General features: G+C 43.0%; 1 protein-coding gene across 2 annotated transcripts in view; it reads left to right on the forward strand.

Moving 5' to 3' along the window:
• The first annotated feature begins 7350 nt into the window (after positions 1 to 7350).
• LOC118110985 (rap1 GTPase-activating protein 1-like) overlaps positions 7351 to 14737 on the forward strand; it is a 41919-nt gene continuing 34532 nt past the window's right edge. For both annotated transcript variants that reach the window (XM_047340088.1, XM_047340092.1), the window contains exon 1: positions 7351 to 7531. In XM_047340088.1, coding sequence (XP_047196044.1) covers positions 7488 to 7531 — 44 coding nt within the window. In that variant the 5' untranslated portion in view covers positions 7351 to 7487. The remainder of the gene's footprint in view (positions 7532 to 14737) is intronic.

The following is a 14737-nucleotide window of genomic DNA, read 5'->3' on the forward strand; positions in this document are numbered from 1 at the left end:
TAATGATGCAGGGAGAAATGACTGTGGAGGTAACTTGTAATAACCTGCAGATATGGATTAGCTTGGCGTGACTCACAGATCGTTCTCTGCGGGGGACTGAGCTCACATTTCCTGGCTCGTCGACGCTCCTGCGCTCCATGATGCCTCGTGTCTGGGTGACACATGCAGAACTTTGTCTCTATTCATGGAACCACCTGCTGTCTCCCCTGCACAGGCTCTGACCCCACGCCCTCCATCAGGTCTATATCGAGCCGGCAACAAAAGCAGGCGCCACACTTACAATCATTGATTTTGGTTTAATTGAGTCCATTTAAGGCATGAGTGAACAAGACGTTTTAGTGGAATTAAGTGTCTCTTTGAAGATTTCCCTCAGTCGAATGGAACAGAAATAAAAACACAGCATGAGGGTCTCCCTTTGCAAACCCAGTGTGGCCGAGATCTTTCAGTATGGAGTTTGCACGTTCTCCTTGTCTCTACCTGGGTTTTCTCCAGGTTCTCCAACTTCCTCCCACAGCCCAGAAACATGCAGGTTTCATGGAGACTTGGAGATTGTTGGTGTGAAAGTGAGTGTAAGTGGTTGTTAGTCTCTGTTTGTCGATCTTGCGATGTGCTGACGACCTGGTGCACCTCTCTCTCACCCAATCTCAGCTGGAATCAGCTCCAGCTTCCCTCACCCCTCTCAAAGGATAAGCAGTATAGATAATGGATGGATGAAGGTTGTAAAGTCCCCATATTTAGATTAGTTACAGGTTCAAAATTTAATCTGGGATCTAAAAGAATAGATTTACATGCTGAAAAATCCTGGAATACAAACAAGGACTTGGTTTTTCTGGAGCAGAGTTTTTGTGAGTAGCACAAAAAGCCACATGGCAAACTACAGGAAATAAAAAAACAAAACAAGAAAACATAATATGGACATTTAAATGCCAGATGTAGTAGCAAAGCATTTGTTCCAAATTTTTAATTCCAGCACAACTTTTAAGACCAAAAACATTATGCAATGTACAAGCTACAAAAAATGCTACAGCAGGTGAAATTGCAGTTCGATATATAAACTTACAAACTAACTGTTATTGAATATTGAAATATTTGCATCAGAAGTTTAATGTGAAGAATAACAACCCCACTAGTTCACCTGCAGCACATTGTGAGTTGTATTATTCTTTACATATGGAGGTTCAGTTATGACACGGCCCTTTGCTGAGTGTCTTCCCCGCTCTCTCTCCCCATTTCAATCTTACTGTCTTAACAATAAAGTGAATAAAACAAATAAATAAAATATCTTATATGAAAATAGACCAAAGAAACTCCCTTTAATCATTTTTATTAAAAACAAAAGGTTTAGAAGAATAACTTCCTTTGTTCCTTCCTTTATTTTCGATGTAAATGTTGATCAGCTCATGTTTAAGTTGTCAGGAAGGAAGATTTGTTCTGTAAAGTTTGCACCTTACAACAGTGTGACATCTGCATCACAGTGTCCAGGGGAGGGCGCTGTCCCCCTGCATTCTCCTGAGTCCTCACATGGCAGTAACAAGTGCACCCTCATAGACTTCACTCTTATACACACAACATGAAAATGTCCGTCTCCTCAACCGGCGCTCTTATTGACCTTTTCAGTGCGAACGTTGCTTGAATTCACAAACAGCTCAAATTGAATTTGTCAATACCGCTGCGGTGGTTAGTGGGAATAAAAGCCATCGAATGTACCACTTCCACCGCGAGATGAAAGCAAAGAGATTAAAACCTGCCCTTTAGCTTTTTGGCATTTCTCCACCCGCCGGGGGATTTGAAGTTGAGAGGTGTCAGGCTGAGTTTGTCTGTGGCGTGGCGAGTCATCTATTGATCACCTGGCAGGAAGACAAAGTCCTTCTCAGTCGCAGAGAACCATCCATCACCCGGCTGCCTGGGACACAGCGGACAGATAGCACCGCACCGAGGATCCATGATATGTGAAAAAGATCTTTCACTGCAGCAGAGTTCAATGAGCAACACGTCCCTGAATAGCTGTTACCCATGATCCGATCATACTCGTCTGAACAAGACCGACTTTCAGGATTAATTGATCTCAGGGCCAATAATTTAAAGAAGCACCTCCATTGTTGCTTTATCGGTAACGCCTCAGAAAATCCAAGATGATGCAGGATGAGCTCATGCCTCCACCAAGGTCCCCTTTTGAAACCTCGTTTTAATTCACTAGATTGATTTGGATCTGCACCAAATTGCACATACTCATAAATTTGAAAGCCCTTAACATCCCAGTTTTTCCTTTTTACATCAAGACCCATGAGTTATTCTCTGAGAAATCAACGAAAATGTTGAAAAACGTCGTATCTGTGTTTGAGAGAGTGAAAACAAAAATTCCCTGGTCCACCTGCTAGATTGCTGAAAACATAACATACATATAGACTCTCATGTCTCTTGCGGTTAGAAGCTGATATATGTCTGATCCAATGAAAAGAATGGACACAATGTGCGTAACTGTTATTTACACTCACACTCCAGCAAAGTGGAGAATTAAGTATGACTGTAAATGATTCGATTTGAGGACGTTGCAACAACAAATCTCCTTTTCTGCTGCGCCCAACATAATATCCTGTCCCACTGGCGAGAGGCTATGAAAGGCAATGTGTTTAAGTGTGTGTGTAAGTGTGTGTAAGTGTGTGTGAGTGTGTGTGTGTGTGAGGCTGTGTGCAGCGGCTCCCAGGGGCCCAGGGGGCATGTGACCTCATTGGGAGGAGGACGGTTCATTTGACCCACTCCTCCCAGTCAGGCAGTCAACAACTCGTACTGTAACTTCTCTTTAGGTTTCAGTCTGTGTGTTAGTTTCTGCTACAGAGAAGTACACCATGTCTGCATCTAAAAGGTCCAGCAGAGGATGTGAAAACTGTAAATTCAGCACAAACTTAAGAACGAGTGGAGAGAATGTGCAATCGCAGCTTTGCAAAGCAAATATTATATTAAAGGTCCCTTCAGTTCCCTTGAAGTAACAACAAAGTGAAGTAACAGACGTCGCTCTGTTCCGTGTGATTCAACTAGAACCAACGCAGGGCTGGTGCCTGGTGATTTCTGTCGCTCCGTCGGCTGCTGGAGTTTGAAAAGTCTGATGAAAATTAAATGCTCGCAGAGATAAGCCTCAGCTTATTTACCCCCACCCCCACCCCCTGCCTCAAAGCACAATTTCCTTTGAATATTCACCCCCTTCAAATATTTGTTTGGTACCCCTTCCTGCGCAAACCCCCCTCCAGACGTATGTGAACCCCTTATTCAGTGGAGTACATGGAAAATATTTACAATGTATACAGCGGCCATAAGCAGAGTGTTCATGACGATACCGTATAAATATTGTGGAGGATTAACCTCGTACTTTAAGGGGCTGTTCACTCGCTCCATTTAGACTTTCTCTCTCCGTTCAAAAACATCCACTGCTTGGCTCATTCGCCCCAAATTACATAACTAATAAATCTATTTAATGTAATTGGTCATATTTAATGTGTGTCTTATAAATGTGTGGTTTACTTTACCAGAAAATACACTGACAAAACTGTATTCCAATCGGTAACACACAAATGAATTAAGTTTTTTCAAATTAAAGTTATCGATTGTGTTAGTATAACTTGAACAAACTTAATTCATTAGTCTGTTCCCATTTTTTTAAGTTTAAACTTTCTTAAAAATGTTTGTACAATTTTACAGTATCGCTATAACTTTATGAATAAAACTGTTGAAACAAGAACCCATCGCTAATGAGCTGCTTTCAGAAATGCACCGAACTCTTTAATGTCCTGAGGAGTCACTGCGAGCGAGTGGGCGCGTTGATGATGTTTCCAACACTCGACGGACGCAAAACTGAAATTAACAAAAATGAATACGAAAATCTCAAGATGAAAAACAGAAGCCGTACAGTTTTCAACTTGGAAAACCAAGAAAAAGTACAGCCGCTGGCAGAACGTTGTTTATTTCTGAAAATGGCTATAGCAAGAAACTGAAGTTGTCTTTAAGTTGATTTACACACAGGATTTAGGTCTGGATAATATTCTGCTATTGTCAGGTTAAAATCTTCTGGATTAGTTTCCCTCTCCTGGAAAGTTCTTTTTGCGTTTGCCTGAAAATTGCTTAAAAAATAAACTTGCATTAAAAAAATTGTGGTGTTAGAAATCAATCAGGCAGGAAAGTTTTCATCCTAACTGTCCTGTGATGAGCCCTGAACCCAGAGACAATTCATTTACAGGAGAAAATACCAATGAGAGTAAACATAGAGAATAAAGCAGAATTTTTCTATTGTTTTCCGTTTGAATGAAGCTTTTGTTGCAGCAGCGAGTTTCTTCTTCGGCCAGAACCTCACGTAGCTTCGTAGCAAAGTTGATTTACGATGTTTGTCCGGCTACAAACACATTAAACTCCCTCCTGCTTATCGAAAAATTCAATTTCTTTTCAACAGAACTGGAATGATAAATTGTGCCACACCTTCTTAACAAAGGCCTTCACACACGTCGAAGTCTGCTTCGCTTCAGATGGAACGACGCTGATTTATTCTTCAGGGGGCGAATTTCCTGCCTCATGAAAGCAGAACTGAGGATGAATGAATGATTTCACCTCAGCAGCGTCCACTCGTCGTGAACCACACACCCACTCGGCCTCCACTTCCTTTTCCACAGCATTGAAAGGAAAACTAAATATTGAGTTAAAGGGGCTGTAATCATTCACAGATTCAGGTTCAATTATGGAACAATGACGATTTGAAATTTTAAGATTACGATCCCAATTATGCCGTTGTTATCCTTTAGCTGTATGTAAAACAGGAGGTGTGGACAAGACACATTTACGTTGAGGAGACAGAAGTGTTTTCTTCTTCGTCTGAGCTCGTGTTTTCTTTACGTTGCTGTATCAGTGGTTTCTGTGGGACGTGGATATCGAGGAGGGATCTCCATTTCTTTTGTCCCCGTCGAGAGTCTTCCTGCCCGTTCACTTCCTCTAAGACAAAAGAGGAGCCAGGGTTCCTCGGAGGAGCGGGCGCCGTCCCCGAGGTGATATGATTAAAGGCCTCTTGTCTGGACTGGACCCATTCAAATGCCTCGCACACACACCACAGCTGCTTTACTTAATTGAATTGTCAGGAAGGCAGACAGGACTGAAGGTGGAACCACGACTGATACAACGAATCAATGAAGTGGTGCTTAAATTAAATCTGGCAGCGGCTTTGCCAAGGAGCTGAAGAGTTGTGCTGTTGAGATTAAGACTGTGGTTTCTGATTTCAGCCAATTCAAATGAGTTGATTCATGATGGACAGATACTGTATCAAGGGCGTAACCTTGGGTTGAACGGTGGATGGGTGAGGGTCAAATGGAAAATTAATATTTCTTACTAATGAATAATTGCTTGATAAACCTTAGAAATATTCATATAATGTGTCATACAAATAATACCAGCTAGCTAGTAGCCAAATAGCTAAAGTTTTCAGGCTCCAAATAATTTTAATTAAGAAAGCTGACCACTATCTTGTTTTATGGTATGGTATGGTATGGTATGGTATGGTATGGTATGATTTGGTATGGTATCTAATGGTATATTGTGGTTTATAAGCCACATTCTTAGCATGTTTGTGGGTTTTCGGCAGCAGACAAACTTCCACAGTAACAGGGCTAACATGCATAATGTTGACTATGTTCACCATGGACAAAAATTCTGATGTGATGATGATTGAGTCAACCTCATGGTGGCGCTAGATGTAAAATCAGAGTATGCTCTCCTCCATCCGTCCATCTGCCTTATTGTGAACAGGATATCTCAAGAATGCGTTGAAGGAATTTCTCTCTTTGCTGCAAACATTCCGTTTGACTCAAGAAGGAACTGATTCGAATTTGGAGGTTAAAAGGTCAAGGTGACGGCCTAGCAACGGTTTTTAGCCTCTTGAATGCGATTGAATATTCAAATTTTGACGAGCTGTCACTTGAAATCAAACATCAACTGATCGGATTTCAGTGGTCACGGGTCAAAGGTCACGGTGACCTCACAAGGGTCATGTAAGTAGACTGAAACTGTGGTGGTTGGTGGAGGGATTCAACCACAGGGGAGTGATTCTAGTTCAGTCTGGACAAAGTCAGACAGACGTTTCCATCCCCGGAGACAGGACACCATCAAGGCCCTGAAACAAATCAACTAAAATGTCCATCAGATCAATAATCAATAGCCTCTATCAGGCAGAGATGTGTCCGGTCTGATACGTTACCACACGGCCAAGAGACAAACTGTGGTCCATTACCATCAAAGTCGGCCAAGTCCTGCGGTGCTGTTTTTAGGAGATTGCCGTCTCCAAGGAGAGCGGTGATGTAATTGTTGAGGGATGATGTAATTGTCTATCAGCATGATTGTGCCTGTTTGCTTGGGCCCATTAATTAAGTGCCTGTCTGCTCGGTTAGCACGAGCCCCCTCGCAGTTAATGTGATGAAGACATCGTTGGCCCGTGGGGGAAATTATGGTCCTGGCTCGGAAAGGTCTTATTTATCCAGAAGAGATGAAATGTTATAAAGTCAAACCCGTTCCAATCTAATAACGTAGAAGACGTCGTCCTGCCCAACACCGGCCGTGACAAGAATTTCATCCAACACAGTGCAAATGCTTTGGAATGTGTCTCAGTGGAGCTGGACCACAATACGTCTCATTCAGTAATCCATGGAGGCATTAATGCCAACAAGCTGCTAAAGGAGCTAAAGGAGAGTCTCAGTGTCCAGACATTTACTCAGCTTAATCAATGCAGCCGACAGCAAGGAAAAATGTTATTGTGCCACATTCATCTTCCTTTTTTTTTTTCGTGTGCATGCCGGAGCTGACGGGAAGAATTATCAGCGACAGATAAGCAACTTGCTCGGAGGAGGTCGACACCTACAGTATGCAGGAGTGGAGCCGCTAACCCGGGGCAAGGCTCTGCGATTGGGACATTTGTGAGGAATGACGACGTGCGATGACTGCAGCTTGTTTGACCAGCTGCCTTCCAGTGACACAGGGAGGGAGAACTCGTGTTGCAAGACTCGACGCCAAAGAGAATTCTCTCTGTGTTTCTGCCTTCAGCCATTTAAAATAAATATATCTAAACGATCAACAATTTGCTGGTGTGACTTTGTGATTCGGGTTAAAAAATTGGAAATGTAAGAAAACACACACACGTTCCCTGGGAACTTGGTGCATGAGCGCGAGGATCCAGCCTGTATGTGAGTCCACCACACGCCTGGTTCCCTGGCATGGTCAGCAGCCCCCTCCCTCTCCCTTTTCCCCCCTCATCCTCTCGTCGTCCCCCCTGTTTGTGAAGGAGGCGTGTGAGTCAGGAAGAGGCAGGCTGGGGGAGTGGAGCTCACACAGCAGGCAGAGCATACAAACACACACATTGACACACACTCTCTCTCACACACACATGCTCAGTCAGCGTTAAGTGACACAAGTGCTGGCTCCATTCAGCACTGAGTTCACTGACTCACTCATATCCATTAGCCGGAATGCCGCAGAGAAAGAGGAGTTTCACTTTTGGAGCCTATGGGGGGTAAGAAATGAAATTCCTCCTAATTCTGTCAAAACTGAGCATCTCTTTAGCTCATATTTCTAAGGTGGTGATGTGTGTGTGTGTGTGTGTGTGTGCGCGTGTGTGTGTGTGTGTGTGTGTGTGTGTGTGTGTGTGTGTGTGTGTGTGTGTGTGTGTGTGTGTATGTCTCCGTCTCCCCGTTTGATGACTGTGCAGATTCTGCGCCTGTATTGCTGCCTGCATGTCTGCAGTTCTATTTATCAGAGCAGCTTTTGTATCACATGTGCCAGTTGACATTTTCTGTGGCTTTCCCATTATAAATCGGACCTTTATCATACTGCAGTTGCTGTTTGTTGATGAATCATCATGAGTGACACTTGTAAAGTCAATGCACAGTGTGTTTGTTGACATTTCGGATGTATAGACCAAGTTATATTATGGGCAAGTGACAGAGATAATGGTTTGCAGGAAACTGTGCACATACTATAAATGCCTGCACTCATTTCTACACAGATAAGACAAGATTCCACTGCGTTATTTGCTTGTGTTTACTCTATTTATATGTTTTGCATTCATGTGCATTCTGCCAGCCATCAACGTCCTTTGCTGCCCAGTTCCCTGCTGTAACAATCTGTGTTTTTTCGTGTGACCCACTTCAGACTTCACAGATCTGAGCAGCAGACGAACGGTCTGCGAAGCCTTGAGAGCTGAATAGGTGCCGTAACGTAGCCACACACCTGGCTGCCTCCTCCCGAGGTTGTGTTGTGTTGTGCGGCCGAACAACAAAGCCTGGAATTGCACTGCACACGCATGCACTTGATGTAGTGAGGCTGGGCTGTGGAGCAGTTTTAAAGTGTAATAGTGTAGCGGCCACAGTATTAATTGAAGTGAATGTTGGTTGTTGGCCAAGTGGTGATGAACATTAACGACAGGAGGTGCATTAAGAAGTGAGAGAACGTTGGTAATGCATTATATTATCGACCCATAGTTTCTCCTAGTAATAATTTACAAGGACGTTTTCTCTCTTTTTGGTACAAATGATAAGTATTTGACTGATACACTTTATTAGTCCTGCAGTCTTTCGGTGTCCAGCGAGTTGGAACCCTCTGAATGACCTCGTGTTTAGCTGGTGCCAGTGGGATCAGCTGGATGTCTGTTCACTTCCCCTCACAGTTTTGCCGACGTCTTCAAGCATCTTGGTCTGTGAGACCGGATAAACTAGCAGTTGTCTTGTTTGGTTTTGTTAGGATTATAACTACAGGTGAAAGCCGCTCAAATTTAAATCGTTTAGCTTACTAAATAAGGTGCAGCCCTATTGAATGTAAGAGGGACTATTGGGCCTTGCGGAGGTATGCACTCTACTTTGTGTCATTCTAGTGTTTTCCGACATTTGTTTGCAGGATTACTCAAAAACTACTTGGTCAATCTCCTTGAAAGTTTGTGGAGGGGTGGAGGGGTGGAGCTTGATCCAAGGAAGAAACCAATACATTTTGGAGGGATGCAGGATTTGTTTTCCCACTTTCTTTAACATGGTGAGATAGGAAGTTAGCTTTGGCGGAGGTATGCCTGGTAGTTGCCTGTGTAGGTCAACTTAATTCTATATATTCTATATATTCACAATGTGAAATCATTTAACCATAAAGCATACAATTCAAGATATATAATGTTCTAGTAAAATATAAGTATTAGATTTTTTATTTGGGTTTTAGGGTTTTCTTTCAAATAATGGTCCCTGTAATAAGAACCAGATATAGATGCTCTTTCTCTCATCGTAGGAAATGATTAAGGGAACGTTATGATCAGTTCTAATGAAGCTGCATCATCCTCAGCAGGTGACGAGCAGGTGACGAGCCCGGGGGAAGCACATCGTTTTTTTTTTTTAATGAATCAAACAAGCTGCTTTTCAGTTTTGTGTTCAGCAGTGGCCTTGAACGCCGTCGCACTTGGCATTTCGATAGGTCAGACTGATTGCTCACATCAGCGGGTGATCTGTAATACACTCTGCCCCCCTGCATCCCATCGCTATTCACTGACGGAGAGGAGGGCCCCTCTGTTATCTGCAGATTGGTCTTTGCTGGACTCAGCACGCTTTATAATTTGGACATCAACCATTAATGAGGCTCCCACTTAATCAGAGCTCTCGTGTCTTTCACTTTGGGAAGGTTACGACCGTGATGATGTAACACTGATCTTTCATTTCCTTTTATCGTCCTCCAAGTTTTCCTCCTGAGGAAACAGGCTGCACATGCCTGTTGTCACATGAGACAAACTGTAGCCAGTATACAGTACGTTGCTGTTTGTCTGTAGCTCATTAACCATTAAATCTTGAAATAAACACAGAGCTATGGCTTGTGTGCCGCATGCTTCTCCAGTAACCTCAGTGACGAGGCCTTCGGGCAACACGAACAATGCTTGTTTATGTGGTCGTGATGTATAGGAAGAAGAATTCATGTTAGTGCTGCTCAGAGTGGAAAAAACCCACACTGTTGTTGTTTGGTTCTCTGGTCAGCTGATTTGAAGAGTAGACAAGGAAAAGGTGTGTTTCCCAGTGTTTATGGCAACTTGATCATAATAAGTATATTAATCTAAAACTCTCCGGTGTCTTTGTGTAGTTTGTGGCTTCTGCAAAAAGGCAGATTGACAGATTTATTTATGAAAAGCTGCCGTTTCATACCTCGCTGCTGTTTGAAAAAAGAAAAGAAGGGCTTTGGGTTATATTTGATTTGTGATGATCTCTTGTCCGAGGCTTATTGTATTGATTATTGTGGCACAGACAACAGGAAGACAACGCGGAGACGGTCCTTTTGTCTCAGAAAAGCAAACGTTTGCATGACAAAAAGATGATTAGAGCGCGAGGCAGATACTTGAGAACAGGACGCCATTCAAGTACCTTCCAAGGGCAGTGGCAAAACAAACAGGAGATGTAGGGCAAGCAGAGGGCTCTCCAGTTCCTACTCAGTCAGTTCACCTTGCATATTTACTCTGACATTCACATTCACATTCATATTCACAATGGAAAAGCCATCTGCGAAGAAGAATAGCCAGGGATCGGATCAGCCGCAGTTAATTATCTAATGTCCGAGGGCTCGGGATCGTTAACTTAATTTTGCTCCGATAAAAGAATAAAAACATAAGGGATTCTATTTCTTTAAAATCGTGCACATCATCGTCTCTGAGCCTCGTATGTCCAGCACGTCCCGGTCCGAGCAGGTGTGTTGCCTCAGTCACGTCAGACGGTTTCATTGCAACTTCATGCTTCACGACAAAGAAACTCAAAAAGTGAGGAAGAGATGTTTTATATGTTAATACAAACCTCTGCAGAGAGAGAGAGCTCCCACAGTTTATATCTAATACCTGTTGCTGCATGTATTTTTTTCTTTCTTCCATTCTTTCTCATGAAACCATTTTCCAAAACATCTTTATCTTGACCAGGTTTCGCCAAACAAGCAACTCACAGTGAGTCACTGATCTAACGCTGACAACAATTCACACTGCGAGATAACTGGGGTGTTGCCACGGATACGCCGAGGGTGGAGACGGTTATTAATATCTCTATCATTGTAATACTTTCATTGCATTACAATACAGAACACGATTATAACTCTCAGCGTAGTCTGTATAGAAAGATGGAATATCTGGGATATGAACGCCGCCATTTTGCGCATTTGGAGCCAGAGTCTGTGCAGTAGTGTTCGCTGTGGCGAGGTCACGCTGACACACGTGCTCGACCAATCACAAGTCAGCGTCAGCAGCCATCTGAGAGGGGCTGGGAGGCTTTTGCCGTGGCCCTGGGAATGATGTCACACCCGAATAACCGGAGTTGCACAGGAACAACATTTACATTCGCAAAAAACAGGTCATAATAATTCATCACGCTCAAAACGTCCACAGACAGTAAGTGGACAGTATATGTGTACGACAAGTAAACAGTAAAAACAACAGCGTTCACTACTGTCGATATCTGGAGGGGTGGTCTTGGATTTCAAAGTCGGGGGAGGTGAGGTTCCAGTTGCACCTTCTGACTCAGGGGTCGGATATTCCGAGCTCCGATGGTTTAATGGGACGTAGCATTTGGTTTCACTTTTGGGAGTCCTCAAGCTCATCCATCTTTGTAAACAGTCTATGAGGTCCACAAACAACACAACAGTTATATTAAAATACCAATAATCATGACATGACTCATCACATTTTTTATTTACTTGATGTACATGTTGTGTGCGTGTGTGTGTGTGTGTGTGTGTGTGTGTGTGTGTGTGTGTGTGTGTGTGCGTGTGCGTGTGTTCACTGTATCTCACTGTACCGCAGCTAAATGAGAACATTGAGCCACTCTGCACTCATTTCTCCGTCAATAGGCTCATTCAGCCGTCGCCGGGTCCAGATACAGGACCCGGTCTGGGATCTGGTCACGTTCTGTTTTCTTTGACAATGTGACTTATTGCTTCCCTGAGCGTTATTTATAGCGATTGTTCGGCGTGGCTCAAGGCCTCGTCTGTCTCCCTGTGGATCTATTTCCTGACACCACCCGGCGCGTTCTGAATGTCTGACTGCAGATGTGGTTGTTTTCATATTGTGAGAATAAAACTGAACACACTCACATACTGTATTTGTACAAACATCCACCTTTGCTGTCCACCACTCTGATTTGATGGATTGCCATGAAATTTTGCCGAGACACTCAATCCTATAGTGACCGGTGATCCCCTGACTTTTACTCCAGCGCCACAGGCCGGGTTGACATTTTTGTGCTATTAGTGAAATATCTTGACAACTACCGGATGGATTGCTGTGACATTTTGTTCACATATTTATGTCGTCGACTGGATGAACTGTAATTACTTTGCTAGTCCCTGAACTTTGGGCTTTTAATGCTTACGAAAAATATAGTGGTTGTTTACCCGGCTTATGTATAATCACATCTCTAATCACATTCCTTTATTGCGTCTGCTAAGGTGATTGTTTTTGTCTGGTGTTTGTCCGTGTTTGTGTGTTTGCTAGCAGGATTACGTAAAAAGGGAGAGGAGATAAAGCATTTTTCAACATTTTCCTTGATTTCTCTGAGAATAATTCATGGAACTTGATGGAAAAAAGCAGCCATGTAGGGGACTGATATTCATGAGTGTGTGATATTTGGTGCTTGGGCCTCAGGGGAGTTATATACTCTTCTATGAATCGGCCACAGGTAGGTTCTATGACCCCTGTATCTGTTGGAGAGTATCAAGCTGAAACTGCACAGTGACAAACAACCACGTCAGCAGGTTCTCAACTCTTGCTGAGTGAGTAACACTGACCCTGACTCAACCAGAATTTATTGTAGCTGTAGGAATAATAAGAGGAATCATTTCTGAGTTCTTTTATTACTATTATCTTCACAACATTAGTTAATGCACATTTAAAATTTATGTTTTATGATATACGGCCTTATTCCTGCGTGTGACTCCTCTTTTTTCCTGATGAATTTGAATGTCAGAAGGTAATTTCCCAGTGCTTACGTTCTTTAATGCTTTTTAAATAAAACACACAGCAAACCCCTTTAAAAGGCGTCACAGTGAAAGGCTGCATTGATCTTTCAAACACAGTCTGCAGCATTTTCAAGATGATTTGGTCCGGGGTGTGCTTGCTGGCCTCCGTCCGGATTATCTTGAGTTTACAGTTGTCCTTATATTTCCGATATAGAATTATCACAGCATGAACATGTTTCTGCTGCAGATTGGAGGCTGAACAGCCAACCTGTTTGCTTTAAGCTGGATTTCCAAGCTGACTTCTGTCTGGTGACCTACTTGCCACAAGCGTCGCTGCTGACTGGATGTAAACCACAGACCTCAGCTGATTTCTGAAGTGGAGAAAAAGTTTTGCAGCTGGGAAGGAGGAATTACGAGCTGCGCTTCAAGTCAGATTACGGCGAATGAGCTAGTTGTCATGTGTTCACGGCTGCTGACACGGCGATGGGCCTGTAGCGTTTGTGGGACCTTGAGCCGTCTCATCCCTCCCTTGTTGCCATAGTAACCAGCTTGTGCTTGACACCCAGCTGAGAGCGTAGATGAAGAATGAAAAACAATTTGCCAGTATCTGGCCACCACCCACCGCTGTAAGTCATCTCCATGCTCCTAAATGCACTGGTTCGTGTTAAACACTGTTTTCACTGTGCAAAGAGTCACGGCCCACAAATGTATTAGTGAATTTGTTACAGCCTTCTTTCTACTTTATGACCAGAGTCACCGGATAATTCTTTGTCTCACTGAGAAGACAGAGAGATTTTCACGACTCGTTCTTGTCCCACGTTCTGAATCTTCCTGATCTCACCTGCACAGTCCAGGTTTACTTTACTTTAGTATTGAAATGTCTTCCTTACGTTGGGGGATGAGTTTGGTTTTACTTCTAATGGGAGAAGTAGTCAAATATTTGACTGATTGCTCAGCGTGCAATGGATTTATTTGTTTCCTTTGATCGATTTAGAGTAATAACATTGTAAGGATTAGTAGACGTATAAATTAGGTTCGTAGTTGACTCAGGAATTTCTTCTTTTCCTTGGATAAACTGTACAAAGTAAAGTAAACGATAGAAATGAAGGCGAGCAGCAGCTTCTCGTGTTTCTTCTGTTGTCTTTTTCTTTTCTCTTATCTGAAAACAACATTTGTCTGACCCTTCTTTAGCTTGTAGCAGAATGTTAATGCAATATTTATTATATATGAGTGTGTGGACACAAGAAAATTTAATACATTTTACAGCATTAAATGTTTAACAGTTCTATCTGTTATCTGTGACAGTGTGTTGATAGGAGCTCTCAGCTCTGGGGTATCACGTTCTGTTTTGCATTGTTGCAGATTTCCAGTTGTATCCCACTTTTTATTCAATAATCTCGACACACCCTTGTTGATTTCATTTCACGGGAATCCCATGAAACCTGAGAATGGCGTGAGCAGCACAGGATGAGGTTTAGAAAATGTTTTTCTTAGTGATGCAGTTGGTGTGAAAACAGCTTTTTTCTCTCCTCGCACTCAGCTTCACGAGAGCAGAGACGAGTGCACGGACGTATTTCGGCCCCTTCCCCGACCGCCACTTACGATAGAGTGATGATTTATCTGCACATACATGTCAGGCTCGGTGAAATCAACACTGGTGGTATAGATTTGAGTTATACCGTCACCACCAAATCTGTCTCAGTATCAGGCGACGGCCTACTGCAACAACACGAGTCGGATGATTTGTGACCCCACATTATAATCCCTC

Source organism: Hippoglossus stenolepis, chromosome 6 (genome assembly GCF_022539355.2).
Source record: "Hippoglossus stenolepis isolate QCI-W04-F060 chromosome 6, HSTE1.2, whole genome shotgun sequence".
Lineage (NCBI taxonomy): Eukaryota > Metazoa > Chordata > Actinopteri > Pleuronectiformes > Pleuronectidae > Hippoglossus > Hippoglossus stenolepis.